The 17,866-nt window shown below is 57.2% G+C and overlaps 6 protein-coding genes across 6 annotated transcripts; 5 read left to right on the top strand and 1 right to left on the bottom strand.

The window, feature by feature from the left end:
• Window positions 1–229: 229 nt before the first annotated feature.
• B0I36DRAFT_105466 (bifunctional 6-phosphofructo-2-kinase/fructose-2,6-bisphosphate 2-phosphatase) lies at window positions 230–2,663 on the bottom strand. The gene is made up of 6 exons (XM_046147784.1): window positions 2,240–2,663; window positions 2,001–2,189; window positions 1,908–1,943; window positions 1,581–1,848; window positions 1,448–1,528; window positions 230–1,396 (listed from the first exon to the last, which is right to left on the bottom strand). The coding sequence occupies exons 1-6, from the start codon at window positions 2,251–2,253 to the stop codon at window positions 356–358; spliced, it is 1,629 nt and encodes a 542-aa protein (XP_046013967.1). The 5' UTR covers window positions 2,254–2,663; the 3' UTR covers window positions 230–355.
• A 5-nt stretch (window positions 2,664–2,668) lies between these two features.
• B0I36DRAFT_320859 (uncharacterized protein) lies at window positions 2,669–2,929 on the top strand (the record flags this gene model as incomplete). The annotated part of the gene is made up of 1 exon (XM_046153604.1): window positions 2,669–2,929. One exon carries the CDS (start codon window positions 2,669–2,671, stop codon window positions 2,927–2,929), a length of 261 nt encoding a protein of 86 aa, XP_046013968.1.
• Window positions 2,930–3,415: 486 nt separating this feature from the next.
• B0I36DRAFT_105492 (mitochondrial import receptor subunit tom-40) lies at window positions 3,416–5,156 on the top strand. Its single transcript, XM_046147785.1, has 3 exons — window positions 3,416–4,024; window positions 4,102–4,737; window positions 4,790–5,156. The coding sequence occupies exons 1-3, from the start codon at window positions 3,707–3,709 to the stop codon at window positions 4,895–4,897; spliced, it is 1,062 nt and encodes a 353-aa protein (XP_046013969.1). The 5' UTR covers window positions 3,416–3,706; the 3' UTR covers window positions 4,898–5,156.
• Window positions 5,157–6,701: 1,545 nt separating this feature from the next.
• Window positions 6,702–10,529, top strand: B0I36DRAFT_105500 (Sec8 exocyst complex component-specific domain-containing protein). Its single transcript, XM_046147786.1, has 2 exons — window positions 6,702–9,647; window positions 9,731–10,529. The coding sequence occupies exons 1-2, from the start codon at window positions 7,003–7,005 to the stop codon at window positions 10,428–10,430; spliced, it is 3,345 nt and encodes a 1,114-aa protein (XP_046013970.1). The 5' UTR covers window positions 6,702–7,002; the 3' UTR covers window positions 10,431–10,529.
• Window positions 10,530–13,893: 3,364 nt separating this feature from the next.
• Window positions 13,894–15,502, top strand: B0I36DRAFT_348236 (uncharacterized protein; the record flags this gene model as incomplete). The annotated part of the gene is made up of 2 exons (XM_046156664.1): window positions 13,894–13,912; window positions 13,971–15,502. 2 exons carry the CDS (start codon window positions 13,894–13,896, stop codon window positions 15,500–15,502), a joined length of 1,551 nt encoding a protein of 516 aa, XP_046013971.1.
• Window positions 15,503–16,189: 687 nt separating this feature from the next.
• Window positions 16,190–17,518, top strand: B0I36DRAFT_320865 (UPF0220 domain protein). Its single transcript, XM_046153605.1, has 2 exons — window positions 16,190–16,617; window positions 16,784–17,518. Exons 1-2 carry the CDS (start codon window positions 16,525–16,527, stop codon window positions 17,204–17,206), a joined length of 516 nt encoding a protein of 171 aa, XP_046013972.1. The 5' UTR covers window positions 16,190–16,524; the 3' UTR covers window positions 17,207–17,518.
• The last annotated feature ends 348 nt before the right edge of the window (window positions 17,519–17,866 follow it).

Here is a 17,866-nt window from a genome sequence, read left to right on the forward strand (position 1 = left end):
CCTGCTAGAATGGTTGCTTAGATATATGTGTTGAAGGCAGCAACCTTGTCGAGGAATGTGATTACAGTGCCCTTGAGTATCGGAGGAAAACTCTGTAAGGGCCGAAGAGTTTCACAACAGGAGTTCGATGCACTGGGTATGAGATGACCCCAAATTCAGCCGTCAGCCGTTGTCTCTAGACGTGTGGAGCGAGGCGACATCTTGTCGCCCAGGACTCCAACCAGCGCCGTAACGTCAATACAGAACCATTTTTGTTGCCTTTAAGTATACAAACTACTGAGGATCTATGCTGACGGACAAACATACAATATAACTCCAGCGAACACAAACCGAAACGCGTTCACAACATGAAAAGCTAGTCCTCGTCCGCCACCTTGTCCCGTACAGCGTCGGCTGCAGTGTTGATGACCCTCTCCGGGGGCTTGTCGACGACAAAAACGGGCTCGGCCGGCGACGACAAGCCACCTCCCGGGAACGGGGCAGGGGTGTCCGCGCCGCTGCTCGGTATCGAGGCGGCACGCATCCGGATGTCCTCTGGTGATCCTGGGACGGTGTTTGGGTCTACGCCCGGAATGTGGATCCTCTTTGCCTCGTTCTGGTATGCTGCCGGGATGATCTCTATAATCTCGTTGCGTGGGAACTTGAGCTTCGGGATGTCCATGGTACCGACGTGCATCAGGTATGCATAGAGCACTCGCAGCACACTTTCGTGGGCAATGATCAGAAGGTCGTTCTGCTCGCGCTCGAGTTCGAGGATGATTGGCTCCAGCCGGACGGCAAGATCATGGTACGATTCCGAGCGAGGATAGCGGTGGTGGTAGGGGTCCAACTCGTGCTTCTCAACTTCCTCGGGGTACAATCTGCGGATGGCACGCTCGCTGAGCTTCTCGCAGACGCCGGGGTTAATCTGCGCCATCTGGCTCCGCTGGCGGACCTTGAATCCGTGCTTCTCAAATACTTCAGCGGTCTGAACGGTTCTCGAGCGGGTAGAGCACCAGACTGTCAGGGGCTGAATCCCGATATCCTGGCCGGCCTTGGCGACAATGGCGGCGTGCTCCTGCTCGCGATGCTTCAACAACGCCTCCGCCAGCCGCTGAGCGTAGGCGTGTCCGTCTTCAGACAGGGGAGCATCGGACTTGTAAGACTCTTCCCCTTCCGCAGGTCCGGCGCGGGCAAAGAACGTCGTCCGGTATTTGATATGAGTGTTGGTGAGGTAGAACACGATTCGGTGTGAAAGATAGTTGAACGAGACGTTATTGTAGAAGAACTTCTCGCCTGCATTGATCATCTTGATATAGTTAAGCTCCTTCTCATCCATGGTTTCAAACATCGGGATCTTCTCCTCGATGCGCTTAAGGTATAGTTTGGCTGCTTCCATGGGGTCCATGTCGGCAAACTACCAGCAGTCAGCCTTGGTGAAGTCAGGAGGAAGGTGCTATCAACTCACGTCAGGCGATGCGATTTTGACATTCCTGGCATTCTCTTGGAGAAGCTTGTCGTCATCGACATAAGACTCAAGAAAGAGTGTCTGTACAGATTTAGTAGTGGCTTTACATGTGAGATCGACTTAGCGCGCTCACCTGGACGTCGTGCTTTGCGAACTCCTTCGCGAGCGACCTTCGCCCACTGGCTGTGGGGTTGACAGCATCGTAGATGGCTACCTGACCATTCTCGTGATTCAACCAGCCATAAATGTCCTCGCGACACTTCTTCAGAATCTTCTGCCGGAGCATAACGGACGCCGGAGACGCATCTGGGTAGAAATAGTCCTCTGGCACCTGGCCGCTCTCGCCAACCGTTGCTCTCCGGTAATCACCCAGGTGAAAGATTCTGGTTTTGACTCCAAGCCTACGGCCACAGTCAGCAGCTTGCACTGGCGCGAGGAAGAGATGGTTCATGGCACTTACCATTGAAGGTACCGCGACATCGAGACAGAGATATGACTAAAAAAAAAGTAAGTATCTCGATCAACCACGTAATTTGCCCCGAACTGCACTCACGTCTTGCCACGAGCCGGGAGTCCGACCATCACAATCGCAATACGACCGGAGTGGAATAGCCTGCCGGACATTGTGCTGTATAGCTGGGCAGGTGCCCTGTCGGCGTCCTCTGGCACATCATGGATGCCGTCGATGAACGTGCTGCTCTTCCGGCGATATCTTGGTGCGTTGGCGGCGATGTCCGCGGTCCTAGTATTGTCAGTGGCTGAGTATTGCCAGAGACACAACAAGGCGCTTACAAGAGGGTGTCCATATCTGCAAACGTGCTCTTGAGGCTCTTTTCACGAATATTCTCAGCAGGAGGATAGCGGCACGAGTAGGATGCCGTTTGCCAGGGTTTAGTGGAGAGGAAGCGCCCGCCAGGCAAGCGATGGCACCAACGAAAATGGTCCTATACGCCACTGGTTCTGACGGTACAGCCTGGAAAGACTGGGCTTTGATATTTACTCTCTGGAACTGTCCTGCCTGCAGGTTTGCTGAGCAGTTGTTGGAGGGGTCCGTTCCACGGAAGATGGCGGAAGGGTGGGGCAGCCTGGGACAGGACTGTGAGGCAGGCACAGGCCAAAGGTTTCAACTGCCTGGGTGAGGGTGCGTGCTTGATGGGTCGCAAAGCCAGTGGACACCGGCGAGACTAGATGCGAAGCAGGGGAGCAGCTACAGTACATGCAATGACGCAGACGGGCGACTTCTGTCTAATGGCGTGGCATTTGCTTTTTGGTGTTGAGTGCGTGAGCTCTTATCTCCCCCGCCTCAACTTACTTGCGGCGACTAAATCGAGCACCGCACCTAAGTCCTCATACGTAGAGCTAGAGCTGGCAGCAGCTGACAAGAAACAACACACGGGGCGAGATGCTAGAGAAGGATGCGTTGGCCCAGGGCTCTCGGCTCATTGTCCCCTTGAAGCTCTCTCCAAACAAAAGCAAGCATGATGCCCTGGTATGTACTTCAGTAGTTGTGGATTGGTGTGCTTCACACACAGACATATACGGCTCTGACACAGCTCGTGTACAGCTGGCCATGGACTGCTCAGCAGCGTCACGATCATGTACAAGCATGTACCTGGCATTCACCAGACGAGCGGGCACTCAATGAGGCTTTCAAGTCACGACAGCACCCATGATAGCGCTCTTCCAGTTGTCGATAGCTCCGACGTCAGCTTTGACGCCCCCGGCCTGGTGGAAGCCCAGAGAAGCGGGCTGGGGTAGCTGCATGCACAGTGCCTGCCGGGTAGCCTGCGAGAAGCAGCTGGGAATGACAGCATGCCCCAAAGCTGTCCAATGGCCGCCCCATGCACGCCCCAGCTGGTGGGCACTTTGCGCTGCTCTGCGCCGCTGGCAGGCACCCGAATCCGCGCACAGTTTGAGGTCATTACCTGGCAGCCCCAGCCTAGAGCTCTCGTGCTGGCTGGTGCTCGAGGTAATTCCTCTGCCGCAAATTTTCGGACTCGTCCACAAGAGCTCACCATCATCACCACTTCCTCCTCACTCCTCCCAAGCAGCTCCCCGCGCGCGCGCTCGGAGCTCTTCCACAAAGGCACCGACGCGGACTGAAGCATAGCCAGTCCTTTGCCTGCCGAGTAGCCAAGCGGTCGCCGTGCGTCCCGACCATTGTCGCCGTCGCCGAGGTCCTTGCTGGCCAAGCGCACCTTCCGCCACGATCCCGCGGGCGCCTCCCTCTCCTCCCTCCTCCCACACATCATCGCCATCATGGATTCTCCATTGTCGCTCGCAGATTCCCCCCTCGGCTTCATCGCCACCAACCCGCTGTCTGCGGCCGTCTCAGATGCCATGAAGGGCTTCTCTGAGCGGCGAGCCGCCCTCGGCCTGTCGAACCCTGGCACAATCGAGAGCTTGTCCAAGGAGGTCACACGCGAGGTGTCGCTCACAAACTACATGCACACTGGCCTGAGGGCGGACCTCACGAAAGCCGTCAGCCTGTCGCCACTCTTCCAGGTGTCGCATCAATTCGCGTTGGGAGAGCACATGAAGCCATACGCCTTCGCCGCCATGTATGGCACAAACAATGTACGTGGTGCTTGGCATTGTCATCGCCAAATACTTCGAGCTGGAGTTCTTGCTAACGCGTCCTCTCCGACGAACAGGTCTTCTGCCAAGGCAACGTTGACAATGATGGCATGCTATCGACCCGGTTCAACTACCGGTGGAGCCCCAACTTGGTCACAAAGTCTTCGTTCCAAATAGGCACTCAGCAGGACATGGCTTCGATTGAGCACGAGTACACGGGTAGCGACTTCACTTCATCCCTGAAGATGCTGAACCCCTCCTACCTCGAGGGTGGCCTGACCGGCATCTTCATTCTCAGCCACCTGCAGTCTATCACGAGGCGCCTGTCGCTCGGCATCGAGACCGTATGGCAGCGCGCGGCTCTGAACCAGCCTCCGGAGTCTGCCATGTCCTACGCTGCCCGGTACAAGGCTGATGACTGGATCGCAACAGCCCAGCTCCACGCCCAAGGTGCGCTCAACGCGACGTACTGGAGGCGGCTGTCTGAGAAGGTCCAGGCCGGCGTCGACATGACTCTTCAGGTTGCACCTAGCCAGACCATGATGGGTGGTCTCCAAAAGGAAGGCGTCACCGCCGTTGGTGTCAAGTACGACTTCCGCATGTCGACATTCCGTGCCCAGGTCGACTCCAAGGGCAAGCTGGGGTGCCTGTTGGAGAAGCGTGTTGCTCCCCCCGTGATGATGTCCTTCTGCGCCGACGTCGATCATCTGACGGTAAGTTTTGCCAGAGTATCGCTCATTGCATCAGGCACTAACTGTAATGTAGCAATCTGCCAAGGTCGGTCTCGGCATCACCATCGAAGCAGGTGGAGAGGAGATGCAAGAGCAACAAGAGGTCATGGGTCCTCAGTCATCGCCAAACATCCCGTTCTAAATGGATTGGTGATCTCGCGACGTGACTCGATCGCGATCCCCGTCGGGCCACTCGTGGGTCGGCGGCCTTGTACAACAGCTGCCAAACCGCTGCATAATCCCCTGTGCCCCTTCAGCAGGCCCAATAAAGGCGCATCTTGCCTTTCTTACGTTTGTTTTACTACCAAACCATCTACCGGCCAGTCAGCAAAATCATCCCCTCGAATCGGTCAATCGACCAAAAGAGCGACCGCTCGAAGCGGGAGCTGACATCGATATACCCCGCGAGGGAGTTCCCGACGCCACGACCCGATGGGCCAGAAAGAACTGGCAAATTTAACGAGTGTATAATACCGCGACTACATGATATTAGAAAGCTTACACTGCTTTCACAACAAATCGCCAGGTCTGAAGCTTGACTGGCGCACGACACTTTGACGAAGAGAATCGGACATGCGCAAGAAGACGCGCGTGCCCTGTGAGATCTACTCTATTGGGTACTGTACATATAGTCGCCCAGCGTGTATAAAAACAAACAAATCACACACGCCCCTGGCCTGTTCTCTGGAAACAGCCTGCGGAGAAAACGTCGTGCATGTCGTGACACCTTTCCCCCCTCCCCTTCCCTTTCCCATGCCAGCATATACGTCTTGTACGTATTATCGACACCCACAATCGCTTCCATCGGTGTGGGTGTTTTCGCTCTGGCAGAGATGAATCAATTTTTTCGACCCGTTGCTGGGCGCCCGCGTGTGAGAGGTCGTTCTGTACTTCCTTGAACTCACGGGAATCAGTAGAGGTTACATTTCTTCCAACTTCAAGTTTCCTTTTTGTCATGTGCCTGAAGCCCTTTCTGCTCGTTGACGTCTGCCCCGTCACCTGCTTCTCCCCTTGCCGACACGAGCCTGTCTGCCATCGTTCTCTTATTGCGTTTACTGCTTCTTGCGCCCGTTTTGCAGTTTCTTGCCTTCACAGTCTCTTTTCACAGACGCCCTCTTGCCCTACGACCGCTGTGTCAACGAAGAATGAACTTGTGTCGCCTTGAAAACAGCTTCCGAGCTGGTTACTGATTAGGGTTAAGCAGTTTTTCCTTACTACTACAACACGTCAGAAAACCAAAATCAACACAACACAAAAAAAACATTTCATCGAAATACACATGTCTCGGGCCGCAGGACGGATCAGGGGAAACAACAAAGCGAAGAAAACCAAGATTCTGCAGGATGTTGGGTGACACTGGCTGGAAGACTTCGAATTCAACACTCGAGTCAGCACAGGAAGCATGGCTGCTTCAACGTGGCTCTTCAAGGCACACTGGGGGAAAAGCTTATGTGGGGTTTGCACACTGGAAATGGTCGATCGACCAGGGCGGCAAGGATTCAACACCTTGGTAATATTTGGGACTTGGGGGTTTGCGAGTTCAACACTGACTGCAAGTACGAAGGGTAATATGATTTGGTCTGGAAGATTTGGACTGGTGCAGCTCCGTGACGCCTGTCCCTTGTGCCTCATCGTGTGCGTGTGCATTGAAATAATCTCAAAAAGTTGACGGAAGTCCAATGCAATGAATGTGTCGGAAACCTTGGCCACGTCGCGATCTTGAGAATATTTTAATAATACAGCCATTGAAATGCTTCGCCCAAAACCATACGTCGACACAATCGGGTCTCTAGCTGAGGCTTGACTGATTGCCCAGACGAGTCTTGCGTGATTGTGGTGGACGTTGATGAGGAAGGAAGTGGGACTCGACGCACCCCTGGATCAGCGACGCAGGCAGCTCCCGTGGCCGGAGTCTTGGCACCTCTAATTGTCTTGACACACCTCCGACTTGTGCTGTGTTGCCCATCCCCATGCACGACTTGCTGCACTCCCGTAGCAGAAAGGGAAGCGCCGGCAAGCAGGTCATTGCCCGTCGACGATCCCCTCTTCGCGCCTTGCAGGACGACACGACGGCGCCGATATCCAGAAGCGACCACGTATTGCCTTGACGATATTGCCCCGCGCCTCCCTCGCTCAGCATGCGACTCGACACGATCCGATAGAGAGCTGGACCGCGTCAGACTCAACGCCCCACGATTACTTCCTGCAAATTTGCAACTTCGGCTCGAGCCAGCCAGCTAGACCGCCATGTCCAATCGGTACAATGCCGCCTACCGCAGCGGCAATGCCAACGGCGGCAGCGGCGGCGGCGGTTACGGCGGGCTGGGCCCTCCGAGGGACCGCCAGGGCGGCGGAGGCGACGACTACGACCCGTACGGGGACGAGTACACCAATGGCGACCGACTTGGCACGCCGCCGCAACAGCAGATGAACCCGCGCCGGCTACCACCCGAGGGCGGTTATCGTAATGGCGGCGGCGGCGGCGGCTACGGCGGAGGGCCCACGCCGGGCTCCTTCTCGTCGTCCCAGCGAGCTCCCGAGTCGAGCGCGGAGCGGCAGATCTCGCAGGTTCTGCTGCACATCAAGTCCGAGTGGCCGGCCATGGTCGACAATGACTGCATCCCCGTCCAGCTGGCGCTGCAGCTGCTCGACACGAGCTCCGTCGGCCGCGCGCACGAGTACCGCAAGTTCCAGCAGACGCACCAGTACCTGCAGGACTCGCTCAAGGGCATCGTCCACGAGCACCACCAGGGCTTCAACAGCTCCATCGGCACCTTCCACAAGATCCAGGGCAGCATCCAGGCGTCGCAGAAAAAGGTCCGCGCCCTCAAGGACTCGCTCACGGCGTCCAGGGCCAGCCTCTCCGCGACCGACCCGGAGCTCAAGAAGCTGTACAAGTCGTCGCAGATGTACGACGACGTCCTCCAGACTCTCAACGAGCTCGAGGAGCTGCGCGGCGTCCCGGACCAGCTCGAGGCGCGGATATCCGAGAAGCGCTTCCTCACCGCCGTCGACGTGCTGCAGAACGCGCTGCGCAAGCTGCGCAAGCCCGACCTCGACGAGATCGGCGCCCTCAGCGACCTACGTAGCTACCTCGCCAATCAGGAGACGGCCCTTATGGACATCCTGGTGGAGGAGCTGCACGAGCACCTGTATCTCAAGTCGCCCTACTGCCAGGAGCGGTGGCAGAGCCTGTCGAAGCAGCAAGGCGCGCACAGCGAGAAATACAACAATGCAAACGCAATGCTACCATTTCATATGATTTTGGACTCGCTAGACTCTGAGCATGCCGTCACGGAGGATCCGTCCAAGAATCCCGAGGCGGACACTTTCTGGTACATCGGATTGCTCGTCGAGTCTCTGAACAAGCTTGGCCGGCTGGAGAGCGCCGTCGAGGTCCTGAAGCAGAGGCTGCCCGTGGAGCTCTTTACCATTGTCAACGAGACCGTGAACGAGGTCGATACTAGGCATCCGAGCTCGCTCAGGGGAGGCACTACAAACGCCGAGGGTCTGTACATCTATGGCAGCCGCGAGACCCAGATGCGCGCGGATGTCATCTACGACCTCATGTGGTCGCTATATGGCAAGTTTGAGGCTATTGCCGAGGGTCACAGGATATTCCACGAATCAATCAAGGCCTTGATGAAGCGAGAAGGTGCTGGGTCAAACAGCACTTTACTTGGCAGCTTCCGAGAGCTCTGGAACCTCTACCAGAACGAGATCCGGTCACTCTTACACAACTACGTCACGACTGATGCGGACGTCTACCAGTTCAGCTCGTCCCCCCGGGTCGGTGCGATGCTCAACGGCAACAAGGCCGGAGCCAGAGACAACCTCTTCAAGTTCTCGGCCGCCAACTCAAAGTCTGAGGAGATGGTCACAGAGTACGATGCACTAGACAGCATCATCCAGGCCGCCGTGCCTGGTCTCACCTCCGGATCGCGCAAGCCTCAGGCAGGAGGCGCAGACAAGAAGTCGGCGCTGCTCGGCAAAGAAGCACGGCGAGAGACAAACGAGAATGCCTACGAGAATGCAGCCGGGCCCGGATCCTACAAGTCTCTGGTCGAGCCTAGTGTCTTCAACATGAGTCTGCTGTTGCCACCCACCTTGGTCTTCCTGCAACGACTGAAGTCGATTGTCCCGCCGGGGTCTGATCTCGCCGCGAGCACGCTGACTTCGTTCCTTGATAACTTCCTGGTCAACGTTTTCCAGCCGCAGCTGGACGAGACGCTCGCAAAGCTGAGCGAAAACGTCCTCGGGGAGCTCGACTCGTTCCAGCAAGACTCGGACTGGAGCCTGCTGGCGAAGCGGCCCGTGTTCAAGGGCACCACCTCGTTCTTCGCCGTGGTCACCGCATTCTGCCGCATGCTCGGCGATATCCCGCACGACCAGGCACTCAGCTCGCTGATTGTGTCCCAGATGCATCGATACTACGAGCGCTGCTCCGCGTGGTTCATTGCGCTCGTGTCCAAGTCACAGGAGAATGCCTCGGCCAAGCAGGCGCTCAGGTACTCAGCAGAGATGGCGACAAACGACGGCCCGCTGCACGAGATTATAACCAAGCTGTGGACAGCTGCAGAACTGGACCCGGACCTCATCGAGACCGAGGTCAAGACACTCATCTCGCAGACGGGCGAGCGGACGCTGGAGACGAGCGACGTCATCCAAGACCGGGACGTCATCTCGTCGCTGTGCCTGCTGTACACGAGCATGAAGTGGCTGTCGGTCAAGGTGACGGGCCTGCGGCACATTACAAAGCAGGAGACGGACTCGTCGCGGCCGAGCATGCAAAAGGCGCAGAACCGCCGCTGGACGTTGCTCAACGATCCGCACAAGGTGTCTGGTAGCTCAAACAGCCCTGTGCACTTGCCGATGACACAGGAGACTGCCAAGTGAGTCCATTTTCGCTCTCCAACCATTTCCCGAAGAAAGCACCTTTTTCACAATTTGATTCATGACTGACCCTCGCACACAGATCTTTCGACGCCGTAATCACCTCGTACGAGAGCCTCGCTAATACGGTGCTGCTCACCCTCCACGCCGAGGTCCGGTGCCGGATCGTCCAGTCTCTGGCGATCGCGCTGTCCCCAGAGACGGCGCCCTACGTGCTCGGCGAGCAGGAGATCCGCGAGCCCGACCCGCAGATCCTGTCGCTCAACTCGGAGCTCGTGGCCTACGACGAGATCACGACGCGGTTCCTGCGCGAGCGCGAGCTCCGCTTCATCCGCTCCGGGCTGGGCTTGCTGGTGAACCGGTACCTCATCACCAACGCGCTGGCCACGCAGCCCATGAACTCGAGGGGCTGCGACCGGATGCAGCTGAACATCCTCGTCCTGCAACAGAACCTGAAGAACATCGAGCCTGGCGTGGATCTGGGGCGAGCCGCGGACTTCTATGCCCTCTTCCAGGACGGCCCAGACGCGCTGGTCGAGAAGGTCAAAGGGGAGGTGGCCGCCCGGCAGCAGCAGCAGTCTTCGGATGCGGATGGCGCTGACGGGAGTGCCGGTGGTGGCGGCGGCATTAGCAGCAGGTTCACGTATGATGAGCTCAAGACGCTGCTGGAGCTCAGCTTCAGCGAGCAGGTGCATGATCCGGAGCGCGGCGTGGCGGCCGCGGCCAAGAGGCAGCTCAACGAGAAGGTGCTGGCACTCAGCGAGCTGATGTGGCAAAGCTGAGCCGAGTCGATTCTGGTTCTTGACTCTATGCCTGTCTCCCGATGGATTGATGATGTCTGTCGAGGCAATTGTACAGCTTCACGAGTCGAGAGGTGCAGAAGGAATAGGGCATCATCAATAGGTAGAAGTGACCAACATCACAACGGCGCTACATGTCGTCGACTCATGAATCTCAGTTAGAAATGTAAACATCCGTTTTACTGGGGAAAATGACCACGGATTAGCTTCAGCGGGACAATCGCGCCGTGCTGCGCCTTGTGAACATCGTCTCGCGGGAACGCATATCCATTGCGGCAGAATACAGCACAGCAAGAACAGGTGATGATCGCTGTATGCCGAGGTGTTGCGAGGGGACCTGCAGCTCGGGAATCACAATGCTGGCCAGACAGCGCTATGCAGACAATGTATATAGATAACGAGTCGCACGTCATGCGGCATGTGATTCGTCGCTCAGTGGTCGTGGTTCAGATTAACGAGCCTGCCGGCGCCCATTGCTTGGCATCTTCATGCAAATATCTGGAGATGCCTGTCTGCACCTGAGTGGTCCGGCCCATTGACTGGCGAGGTCAGTCCCTCCAAGAAACACCAGGCACAGAAATGCCAATTCCTTTCTAGCTACGGGGGCAAGCAAGTAACCCTCCCGCTGGCTGGCCCTGGCAGTGGTCATGGGATTGTACCCGATGTGGACGATGACGCGGGGGAAACGATACAACGTGATAGTGGCAAGGAGGCTGGGACCCTTGTCTTGGAGAAAGTGTCACAAATAAAAGTCCGCTGGCCGCTGGCCGCCCTATTTGTATATGTACCGGTACTTGCATCTGCGTCGGACAAGGGTGAAGATGGGTAATGAGAGCCAGCACCGACAGGGTATGGATCTCATGGAGCGGAAGGGCTGGGCATGTTATGTTGGCAGCAGCAGCAGGAGCAGGAGGAGTAGCAGCGGGGAGGAGTAGTAGCAGGAGAACCGTCAAGTACTTTCACGCGATAGGTATCCTCTGTTGACGTCTTGGCGGGAGCTGGGGTTGCTTCTCCGCACCTGCAAGTCGCCCGGGTCGGTGATTTGATCCTGGGTGCTGACTGCAGCACTCGAGCCTAGAGGGCCTCGGAGACGCGCGCTGGGAAGGCGTGGGTGGTGCTGTAATTCAAGTATCTGGCGTCATGTTGACATCGATGTGGTTGATCGTCCCTCTGGCGATAGACTTAGCCTCATGCGAGTGGAGGGCCCCCAGAAGGCTTGTTCGCCGGCTCTGAGAGAGGCATGCGCCGTGCTGATCCCTGGGTGGTTCCCTGTTTTTCTCGTGCCAGCTGCAGGCCTGGCCAGTCTCGTCCACTGGCTTCGGCCCAGAGAAGAGAAGCCATATTTAGCTCCCGTCGTGAAACCCAGACAAACGCCCTCCCGTCGTCGGTGTCGCACGGGCAAGATTGCCGTGCCGCCCGCCGGTTGCTGCTGCTGCAGCAGTGTGCCTGTCGGCCTGCATGATGGCATCTTGCATAAATAACAGCCATCTCGAGCAATCCTCCACAGCCAGGCGGATGCCGCCCACGATAAGCACCGCCGGGCATCTGGTGGGGGCCAGCTCTTCTGACTGCCAGTGCACAGCATTGCATTGCATTGCCTTGTCCGCTCTCCTCCTCTCGACGTTTGGCTCTCTCCGGGCTAGGCACGCAAGCTGGGCAGGCTGATTCGGTGCTTATCCACTCCTTGCCAGCAGCAGCGGCTAAGCTTGGTCTAAGTCGTAGCCAGGCTTGGGGACGAAGCTTGTGTCAGCCCAAATCGCTTCGATTGGTGTGCAGGCGTCCTTCGCTGAAAAGTAAATAGTCGTACGGGGGCGGGTGGCTGGCCATGGCAACGCGACGCAGAGTGACAACAGGCGCTGTGGGAATGAGGAGATGTGAACCGTCCGGTCAGCCGACTGACTGCCATACAACGCTGCCTCTGCTCTGCATCGGTCGCCAAAGGAGCCCACGACTCGCTGCGGATGCAGAAAAGGCACCATGAGCCGGCCAGTCTCCCTGGGCTAACCCCCTTGGCCGGCTCTGTCATTGTCCGTGCTGTCCAGGTACCGGCTACTTTGCCTTTGTGACATCAGTTGCTCAGATGGGCCTTGTGGGAGAAAGCAGGACCCCTGGCAATGTTGCCGGTACTTGCCGCAGTTGCGCTGGGGCGGCCCATTGTGCTGTGTGCCTGCAGTACGTACCTGGACGGACTAATAAGCTGGAGAGGTCGGTGCTGCCAAGCAGGTGCAACGTGCAAGAGAAGGCGCCCTCCAGAGCTGTCCAGTGCATCCCTCTGCTCAGTGCAGGTGCCTCCTCCACTGAGCGCCCCGGCAGCCCCCATCCCGCCCCATCCTCCCCTTTTTTCCACGGCGCTCCTGTCCGCGCACGCCACGCCAGGCCTCCTCGAGTCGTCTTCCCTCCAAACCCCAATCTTCTCTCGTGTTGTTGTTCCCTCCTTTACTGTGTTTTCTGCCCAGCACCAACACAACTCCTTCTCGTCGCCTAAACTCTCACGGAAGGAAGAAAGAGCTGCGCGCCTAGACTCTCTCGCTGTGTCTTGCCGGGCCGGTCCTACCCTCTTTTCCACCACTCTTTCGACGGCCAAAGTCCCCTATTCCCTCGCTGCCGCCCCGGCTGTTCGGTGGCGCTCCCATTTGAGACACGCCCATCTCCAACCCGCCTTCGACCACTCAAAGCGCCTCCCATTTCGCCCGCAGACACGTCCTTGACCCAGCCTCGCGTCTATCGACTCCCCTCCCTTCTGCGGCGTATCGTTGAGCAGCGCTGTCACCTGCCAAGCACCCGCTTGTCTGCCTCTGCATTTCACGATCGCGGCTTCACAAACCTCTCACAGCAAGTAGGCAGTCGACGGCACTGCCCGGGCACGTCTCAGACCAAGACTGCTTGTACCTGAGGGACACCACTGCTCCAGGCACAGTCTAGCATACCCGCCAACTTTCGCTTCCTACCTCGTAAACCTCAGCCACCAGGACTGACGATTTCGTATTCGATCGCCGTTGACACGGTCCCAGTCGCCCATAATTTGTCGTTTCAGTACCAGTCTACTGCTTCGCACGTCCTCGTGAAAGCTTGCACGTTGCGGACGCCACCAATTGTACAACAATCTAAAGCTTCCTAATTCCTCGGCCTTCAACAAGCACAACGGCATTCCAAGAAAGACGCCTGTGGCAAAATCACCAGGCAGTTGCACGCCCGCACGGCACCCGTCAATCTTGAACTACCGACCATTCTTTCCCTGCTACGGAACAAGCCAAGATCGTTTTCGGTTTTGGTCGGCCTACAAAACAGACGAATCTCTTGTCATTATAGCGCTCGCTCACCGAGCCGCAAGCAGACATCATGTCGTGAGCATTTCCTTTCCTTCATGGGAGTCGAGCTCCGACAGCAGACTGACAGTTTCTTTCCGCCTAGGTTCGGTTCAGCCTTCCGTTCGTTCTGGCATACCATGACCAGCAATGACCGACGTGAGTTGCCATTCACCTTCTGCAATAAGCCATTCAAGTCTAATCACTTCTTGTGCAGATGCCAGCATCGATTCACCATACCGGACGGGCCGCCACGTCCCGCTAAACCGCCAAGAAACATTGACCTCGATCGCCACGGCCTCCGAATCCCGCGCCGACATCACTTCTCCTTATGGCGACGAGTCCGGCCGTCTGAATCATGGCATTGATGGCACAGCCTATACAGGAGCTGGTCTCCCACCAGTGGCCTCTCCTCTGTCAGCCGTGAGCCCCGGCCTGGGGGGACCATACTCGCCGGGTCTGCGTTCTATGGGTGCCCAGCGCTCCAGAGATGATGGCTTCGAGACTGTTACAAGTCCAGGAGAAATCCCGATGCAGAACTTCGCCAACGGCGCGCCACCTCCACCCCCTATTGGCCACTCATGGAGGCGAATTGATAGTTGGGCCGAGGAGAACTATCCTGAGCTCTTTGACCAGATTTGCGAGGGCTGCACAAACAACGACTTGAACGAGTTGGAGCATCAGCTTGACTGCACACTGCCCCAGGATGTTAGAGACTCCTTGGCTATACACGACGGCCAGGAGCGGGGCGGCATCCCGACAGGCGTCATCTTCGGTGCCATGCTCATGGACTGCGAGGAGATTGTTCAGGAATGGGATCAGTGGCGCCGCGTCAACCAGCAGTACCTGCTCGATAATAGCGTAGCCCAGCCCGCCGTTCCTTCAAGGACGTTCGCTGGACCCAGCAACGGGCAGGCCTCGACATCACGTTCGGCTGCCAGTTCTCCGAGCTCGCAGAAGAGTTCGTGGCGACAGAATCTCATGGAGCGACAAGACTCGGTGCCTATGGGTGCGGTCCAGCGCGCGTACGCCCACCCGGCCTGGATCCCCTTGGTGCGCGATTGGGGCGGCAACAACCTCGCGGTTGACTTGGCACCTGGACCTACCGGCACTTGGGGTCAGGTGATTCTCTTTGGCCGCGACTACGACACAAAGTATGTGGTTGCGCCTTCCTGGGCGGCATTCTTGGCAGTTGTTGCAGACGACCTCAACAGCGCCAAGTGGTACATTGATGAGGACAACAACGAGCTCAAGCTTCGCGAGTTTAAGACTACCCGGGTTGAGCCATCCTATTTCGATATTCTGCGTTGGAGAGCGGACCAGAAGAACGGACGTACAGCCAAGGCCACCGCGAAACGGAAGTCGATGGCCCCCAATGGCATTTCTCCTGGTGGCTCACCCTACGCCAGCCCCGTGGATACCCACAACGAAGCCCGTGGTCGTTCACTGCAGAGACTCAGCAACCCTTCTCCTCTGGCCAGCCCGGTGCGACCAGGCTTGGGCAAGCCCAGCCCTCTGGCGAGGGTTACTGAGGAGGCGGGCGCCTCTGAAGGTGCCACCGCGGCGAATGGTGTCAACCACGATAAGCTCGTCGAGGTTGAAACGCCGCGTGCGAGTGCTGACGTACAGTCAACTCCGACCCTGCAGGAACCCAAGCCAAAGGATCGCTCGTCTCTCAAAGTCGAGTCTGTCGTCGAGGCTAAACCCACCGACACCGCTGACGACTCGATGAAGACGATCGAGATCTGAGTAGGGAAACTCGTGCATTCCTTCCATTATGAAACGATCATTACGGCACAAAACTGATAGACAACCATGGAATGGCGTTTGGACGGGTTTATGTGTATTTGTTGTAATACCCCTCCCATGGCCTGTTGATTTGCATCTATATCGTGTAGTAGAGCATTTACGACAAAGCAAAGGTCCGACCTGCTTCTCTCCAAGCATGCGGCGAGGCACTTGTTTAATGAAAGGGCCGTCTACTTGGTGACGCCTCCGAGGACCGAGAGTCGGCATGGATAGAGAGACAGGCACTCACAGAGACAGGCGGCACCTTGCTTCCTGCTGTCCTTTTCCGATCATGGCGTTTAGCGGCGCAGCATTTGCTTAATATGTTAGCAACAAAGAAACTTGAATAGGACACACATGTGGCGATGGACTTCAGTAACTGTGCTCGACTAATAGCCACTAGTATCTTTGAGTGACTGCAAGTGGTTTGTCGATTTGGGCCTATTGAAGTTCAAACTCTCTGGGCTTGGACAACTCCGGCCACGTGATCCGGTGTCCGCGACGCTTATCTAAGCCGAAACACGCCGTTCGCTGCCTGCGCTGCAGGCTGGTCGTCATCTGTGCAGGGGTGCAATCCACACCTGCGCTAGCCCCCGAGCTCCAGTCAGCCATCGAGTCGGGCTGAGCCAGCCAGCCTCCAGACACCCTCATTGCTCCGCATTCGCTTGTTGCGCTCGACATCACATCGACGCATGATTCCGCCAGCATCATCACGACACATACCCTGGCCAAAGCACTTCCCGCAAATTGCTGAGACAAGCGCGCTCTGCACCTCACCACGAGACGTCCACTCAATCCGCAAGACCCCACGAACCGAGCCACGCCTCCGCAATACCTACCGGGAATCCGATCGCTCAAAGAACAAACGACCACGGCGAGGCATTACACTCTGCCGTGACACTTCCAGAAGCTACATCAGCACATCGCCATAAGACTATCAGTCCGTGAAGTCGCGCGCCACCGCACAGGGTCCGCACATAGCAATGGAGGAAGAGCGTCTCTGGAAGTTCAGCAAGCCCGCGTGGCTCAACAGCGCGTGGGCGCGCACGGCTGGCGTGTACTCTGCGGGAGGACTGGTGAGTTCTTGCTTTTGAAACCTGCACTGCTGGTGTCGCTAGAGTCTTTGCTTGATCTTCCTCGACGATCAGACGAGCGGTGTTTTTACCAGCCTATTTCCATGGCAATCACACCATGCATAGTCAACAAAGCCATGCTAACCACTTCCTTCTTTCCCGCGCATAGTTCGGTCTCGCCTTCTATATCCTCCTTGATTCCGCCGTCTGGTCCAAGTCGGCCCTCAACGGGTCGGACGTGCACGTCACCTTCATCGACTGGCTGCCCTTCATCTTCAGCAGTCTGGGCATGCTCATCATCAACTCGGTCGAGAAGTCGCGCCTGTCCGGGGACAGCTTCTCCTACTCTGGGTCCGGGGTCGCGTGGAAGGCGCGCGTCGTGCTCTTTCTGGGCTTCGCGGCGCTCGCGGGCGGCATGGCGGGCGGCGTGTGCATCTTTGTGCTCAAGTATGTCGTGTCCAGCGTCCAGTGGCCCATGATGCAGATGGGCGTGGAGAACGTTGTTGCCAACGCGCTCGTGGGGCTGAGCTCGGTCGTGCTGTGGATCTCGCAGAACATGGAGGATGAGTACAGCTATAACCTGTCGCTGTAAAGAGGACGAGCCAGGAAACCTGGAAAGGGCTGCGGGGACGAAGCGTGTGACAAGTGCGTCGCTGTTGCACGGTCCAGCGATGTCGAGGTCTGCGTGTCTGGCAGGGTCTCGACCATGGCCTTGACAGTGCTACATGCAAGTCAGATTGAGTTGAATTGCAGTCGGTGGAGAGCGCAGGCCCAGGCAATAATGGGTTAAGAGGGTTGTTTTGCAGACGGGAAGAGCTCCAGGCGCGGATGCATAGGCTTTCAGTGGTGTTGAAGATATCATAGGCCGCATTTCTTTGCGTTATTCAAGAATATTCGTACTCGAGTATCAGAGCAATGTGACACGACTGTCGGTGAATGTGAGAATGGCAGTCCTGGCCCTCGTTGCTGGCAGGAAAGTGTCCTGTCCGCCTCTGGTACAGGGCCTGACTGGGCCAACAACAACACTTTCCCAACAGCCTGTCCTTGAGAAGCGGGAGCTGTGCCCATGCAATTTGTGATATTGCGGCAGCCTTCGACTTGGCGCCGTGGCCTTATTTGCTGCAGTCATGATGTGCCAATTGCGGAGCAAGCAAGCAAGGCAAGCCAGCGATGGGCGTGATCCACCCTTCCCGTACCTGCATGAATATGACTTGACTGCCTCTCTCCACACCCGAGACAACTGAAAGTACAC

This window comes from Microdochium trichocladiopsis (assembly GCF_020744255.1).
Source record: "Microdochium trichocladiopsis strain MPI-CAGE-CH-0230 chromosome Unknown B0I36scaffold_4, whole genome shotgun sequence".
In the NCBI taxonomy this organism is placed as follows: domain Eukaryota; kingdom Fungi; phylum Ascomycota; class Sordariomycetes; order Xylariales; family Microdochiaceae; genus Microdochium; species Microdochium trichocladiopsis.

Bases quoted from the DNA above. Each gene is read 5' to 3' on its own strand.
- B0I36DRAFT_105466 (XM_046147784.1), bottom strand. The intron at 1,944-2,000 runs GTGAGTGCAGTT...CTTTTTTTTTAG, and splicing joins CTCCCGGCTCGTGGCAAGAC to TCATATCTCTGTCTCGATGT. The intron at 1,397-1,447 runs GTGAGTTGATAG...GACTGCTGGTAG, and splicing joins TCAAAATCGCATCGCCTGAC to TTTGCCGACATGGACCCCAT.
- B0I36DRAFT_105492 (XM_046147785.1), top strand. From the start codon at position 3,707: ATGGATTCTCCATTGTCGCTCGCAGATTCCCCCCTCGGCTTCATCGCC. The intron at 4,025-4,101 runs GTACGTGGTGCT...TCCGACGAACAG, and splicing joins CCATGTATGGCACAAACAAT to GTCTTCTGCCAAGGCAACGT. The intron at 4,738-4,789 runs GTAAGTTTTGCC...ACTGTAATGTAG, and splicing joins CCGACGTCGATCATCTGACG to CAATCTGCCAAGGTCGGTCT.
- B0I36DRAFT_105500 (XM_046147786.1), top strand. From the start codon at position 7,003: ATGTCCAATCGGTACAATGCCGCCTACCGCAGCGGCAATGCCAACGGC. The intron at 9,648-9,730 runs GTGAGTCCATTT...CCTCGCACACAG, and splicing joins ATGACACAGGAGACTGCCAA to ATCTTTCGACGCCGTAATCA.
- B0I36DRAFT_320865 (XM_046153605.1), top strand. From the start codon at position 16,525: ATGGAGGAAGAGCGTCTCTGGAAGTTCAGCAAGCCCGCGTGGCTCAAC. The intron at 16,618-16,783 runs GTGAGTTCTTGC...TCCCGCGCATAG, and splicing joins TGTACTCTGCGGGAGGACTG to TTCGGTCTCGCCTTCTATAT.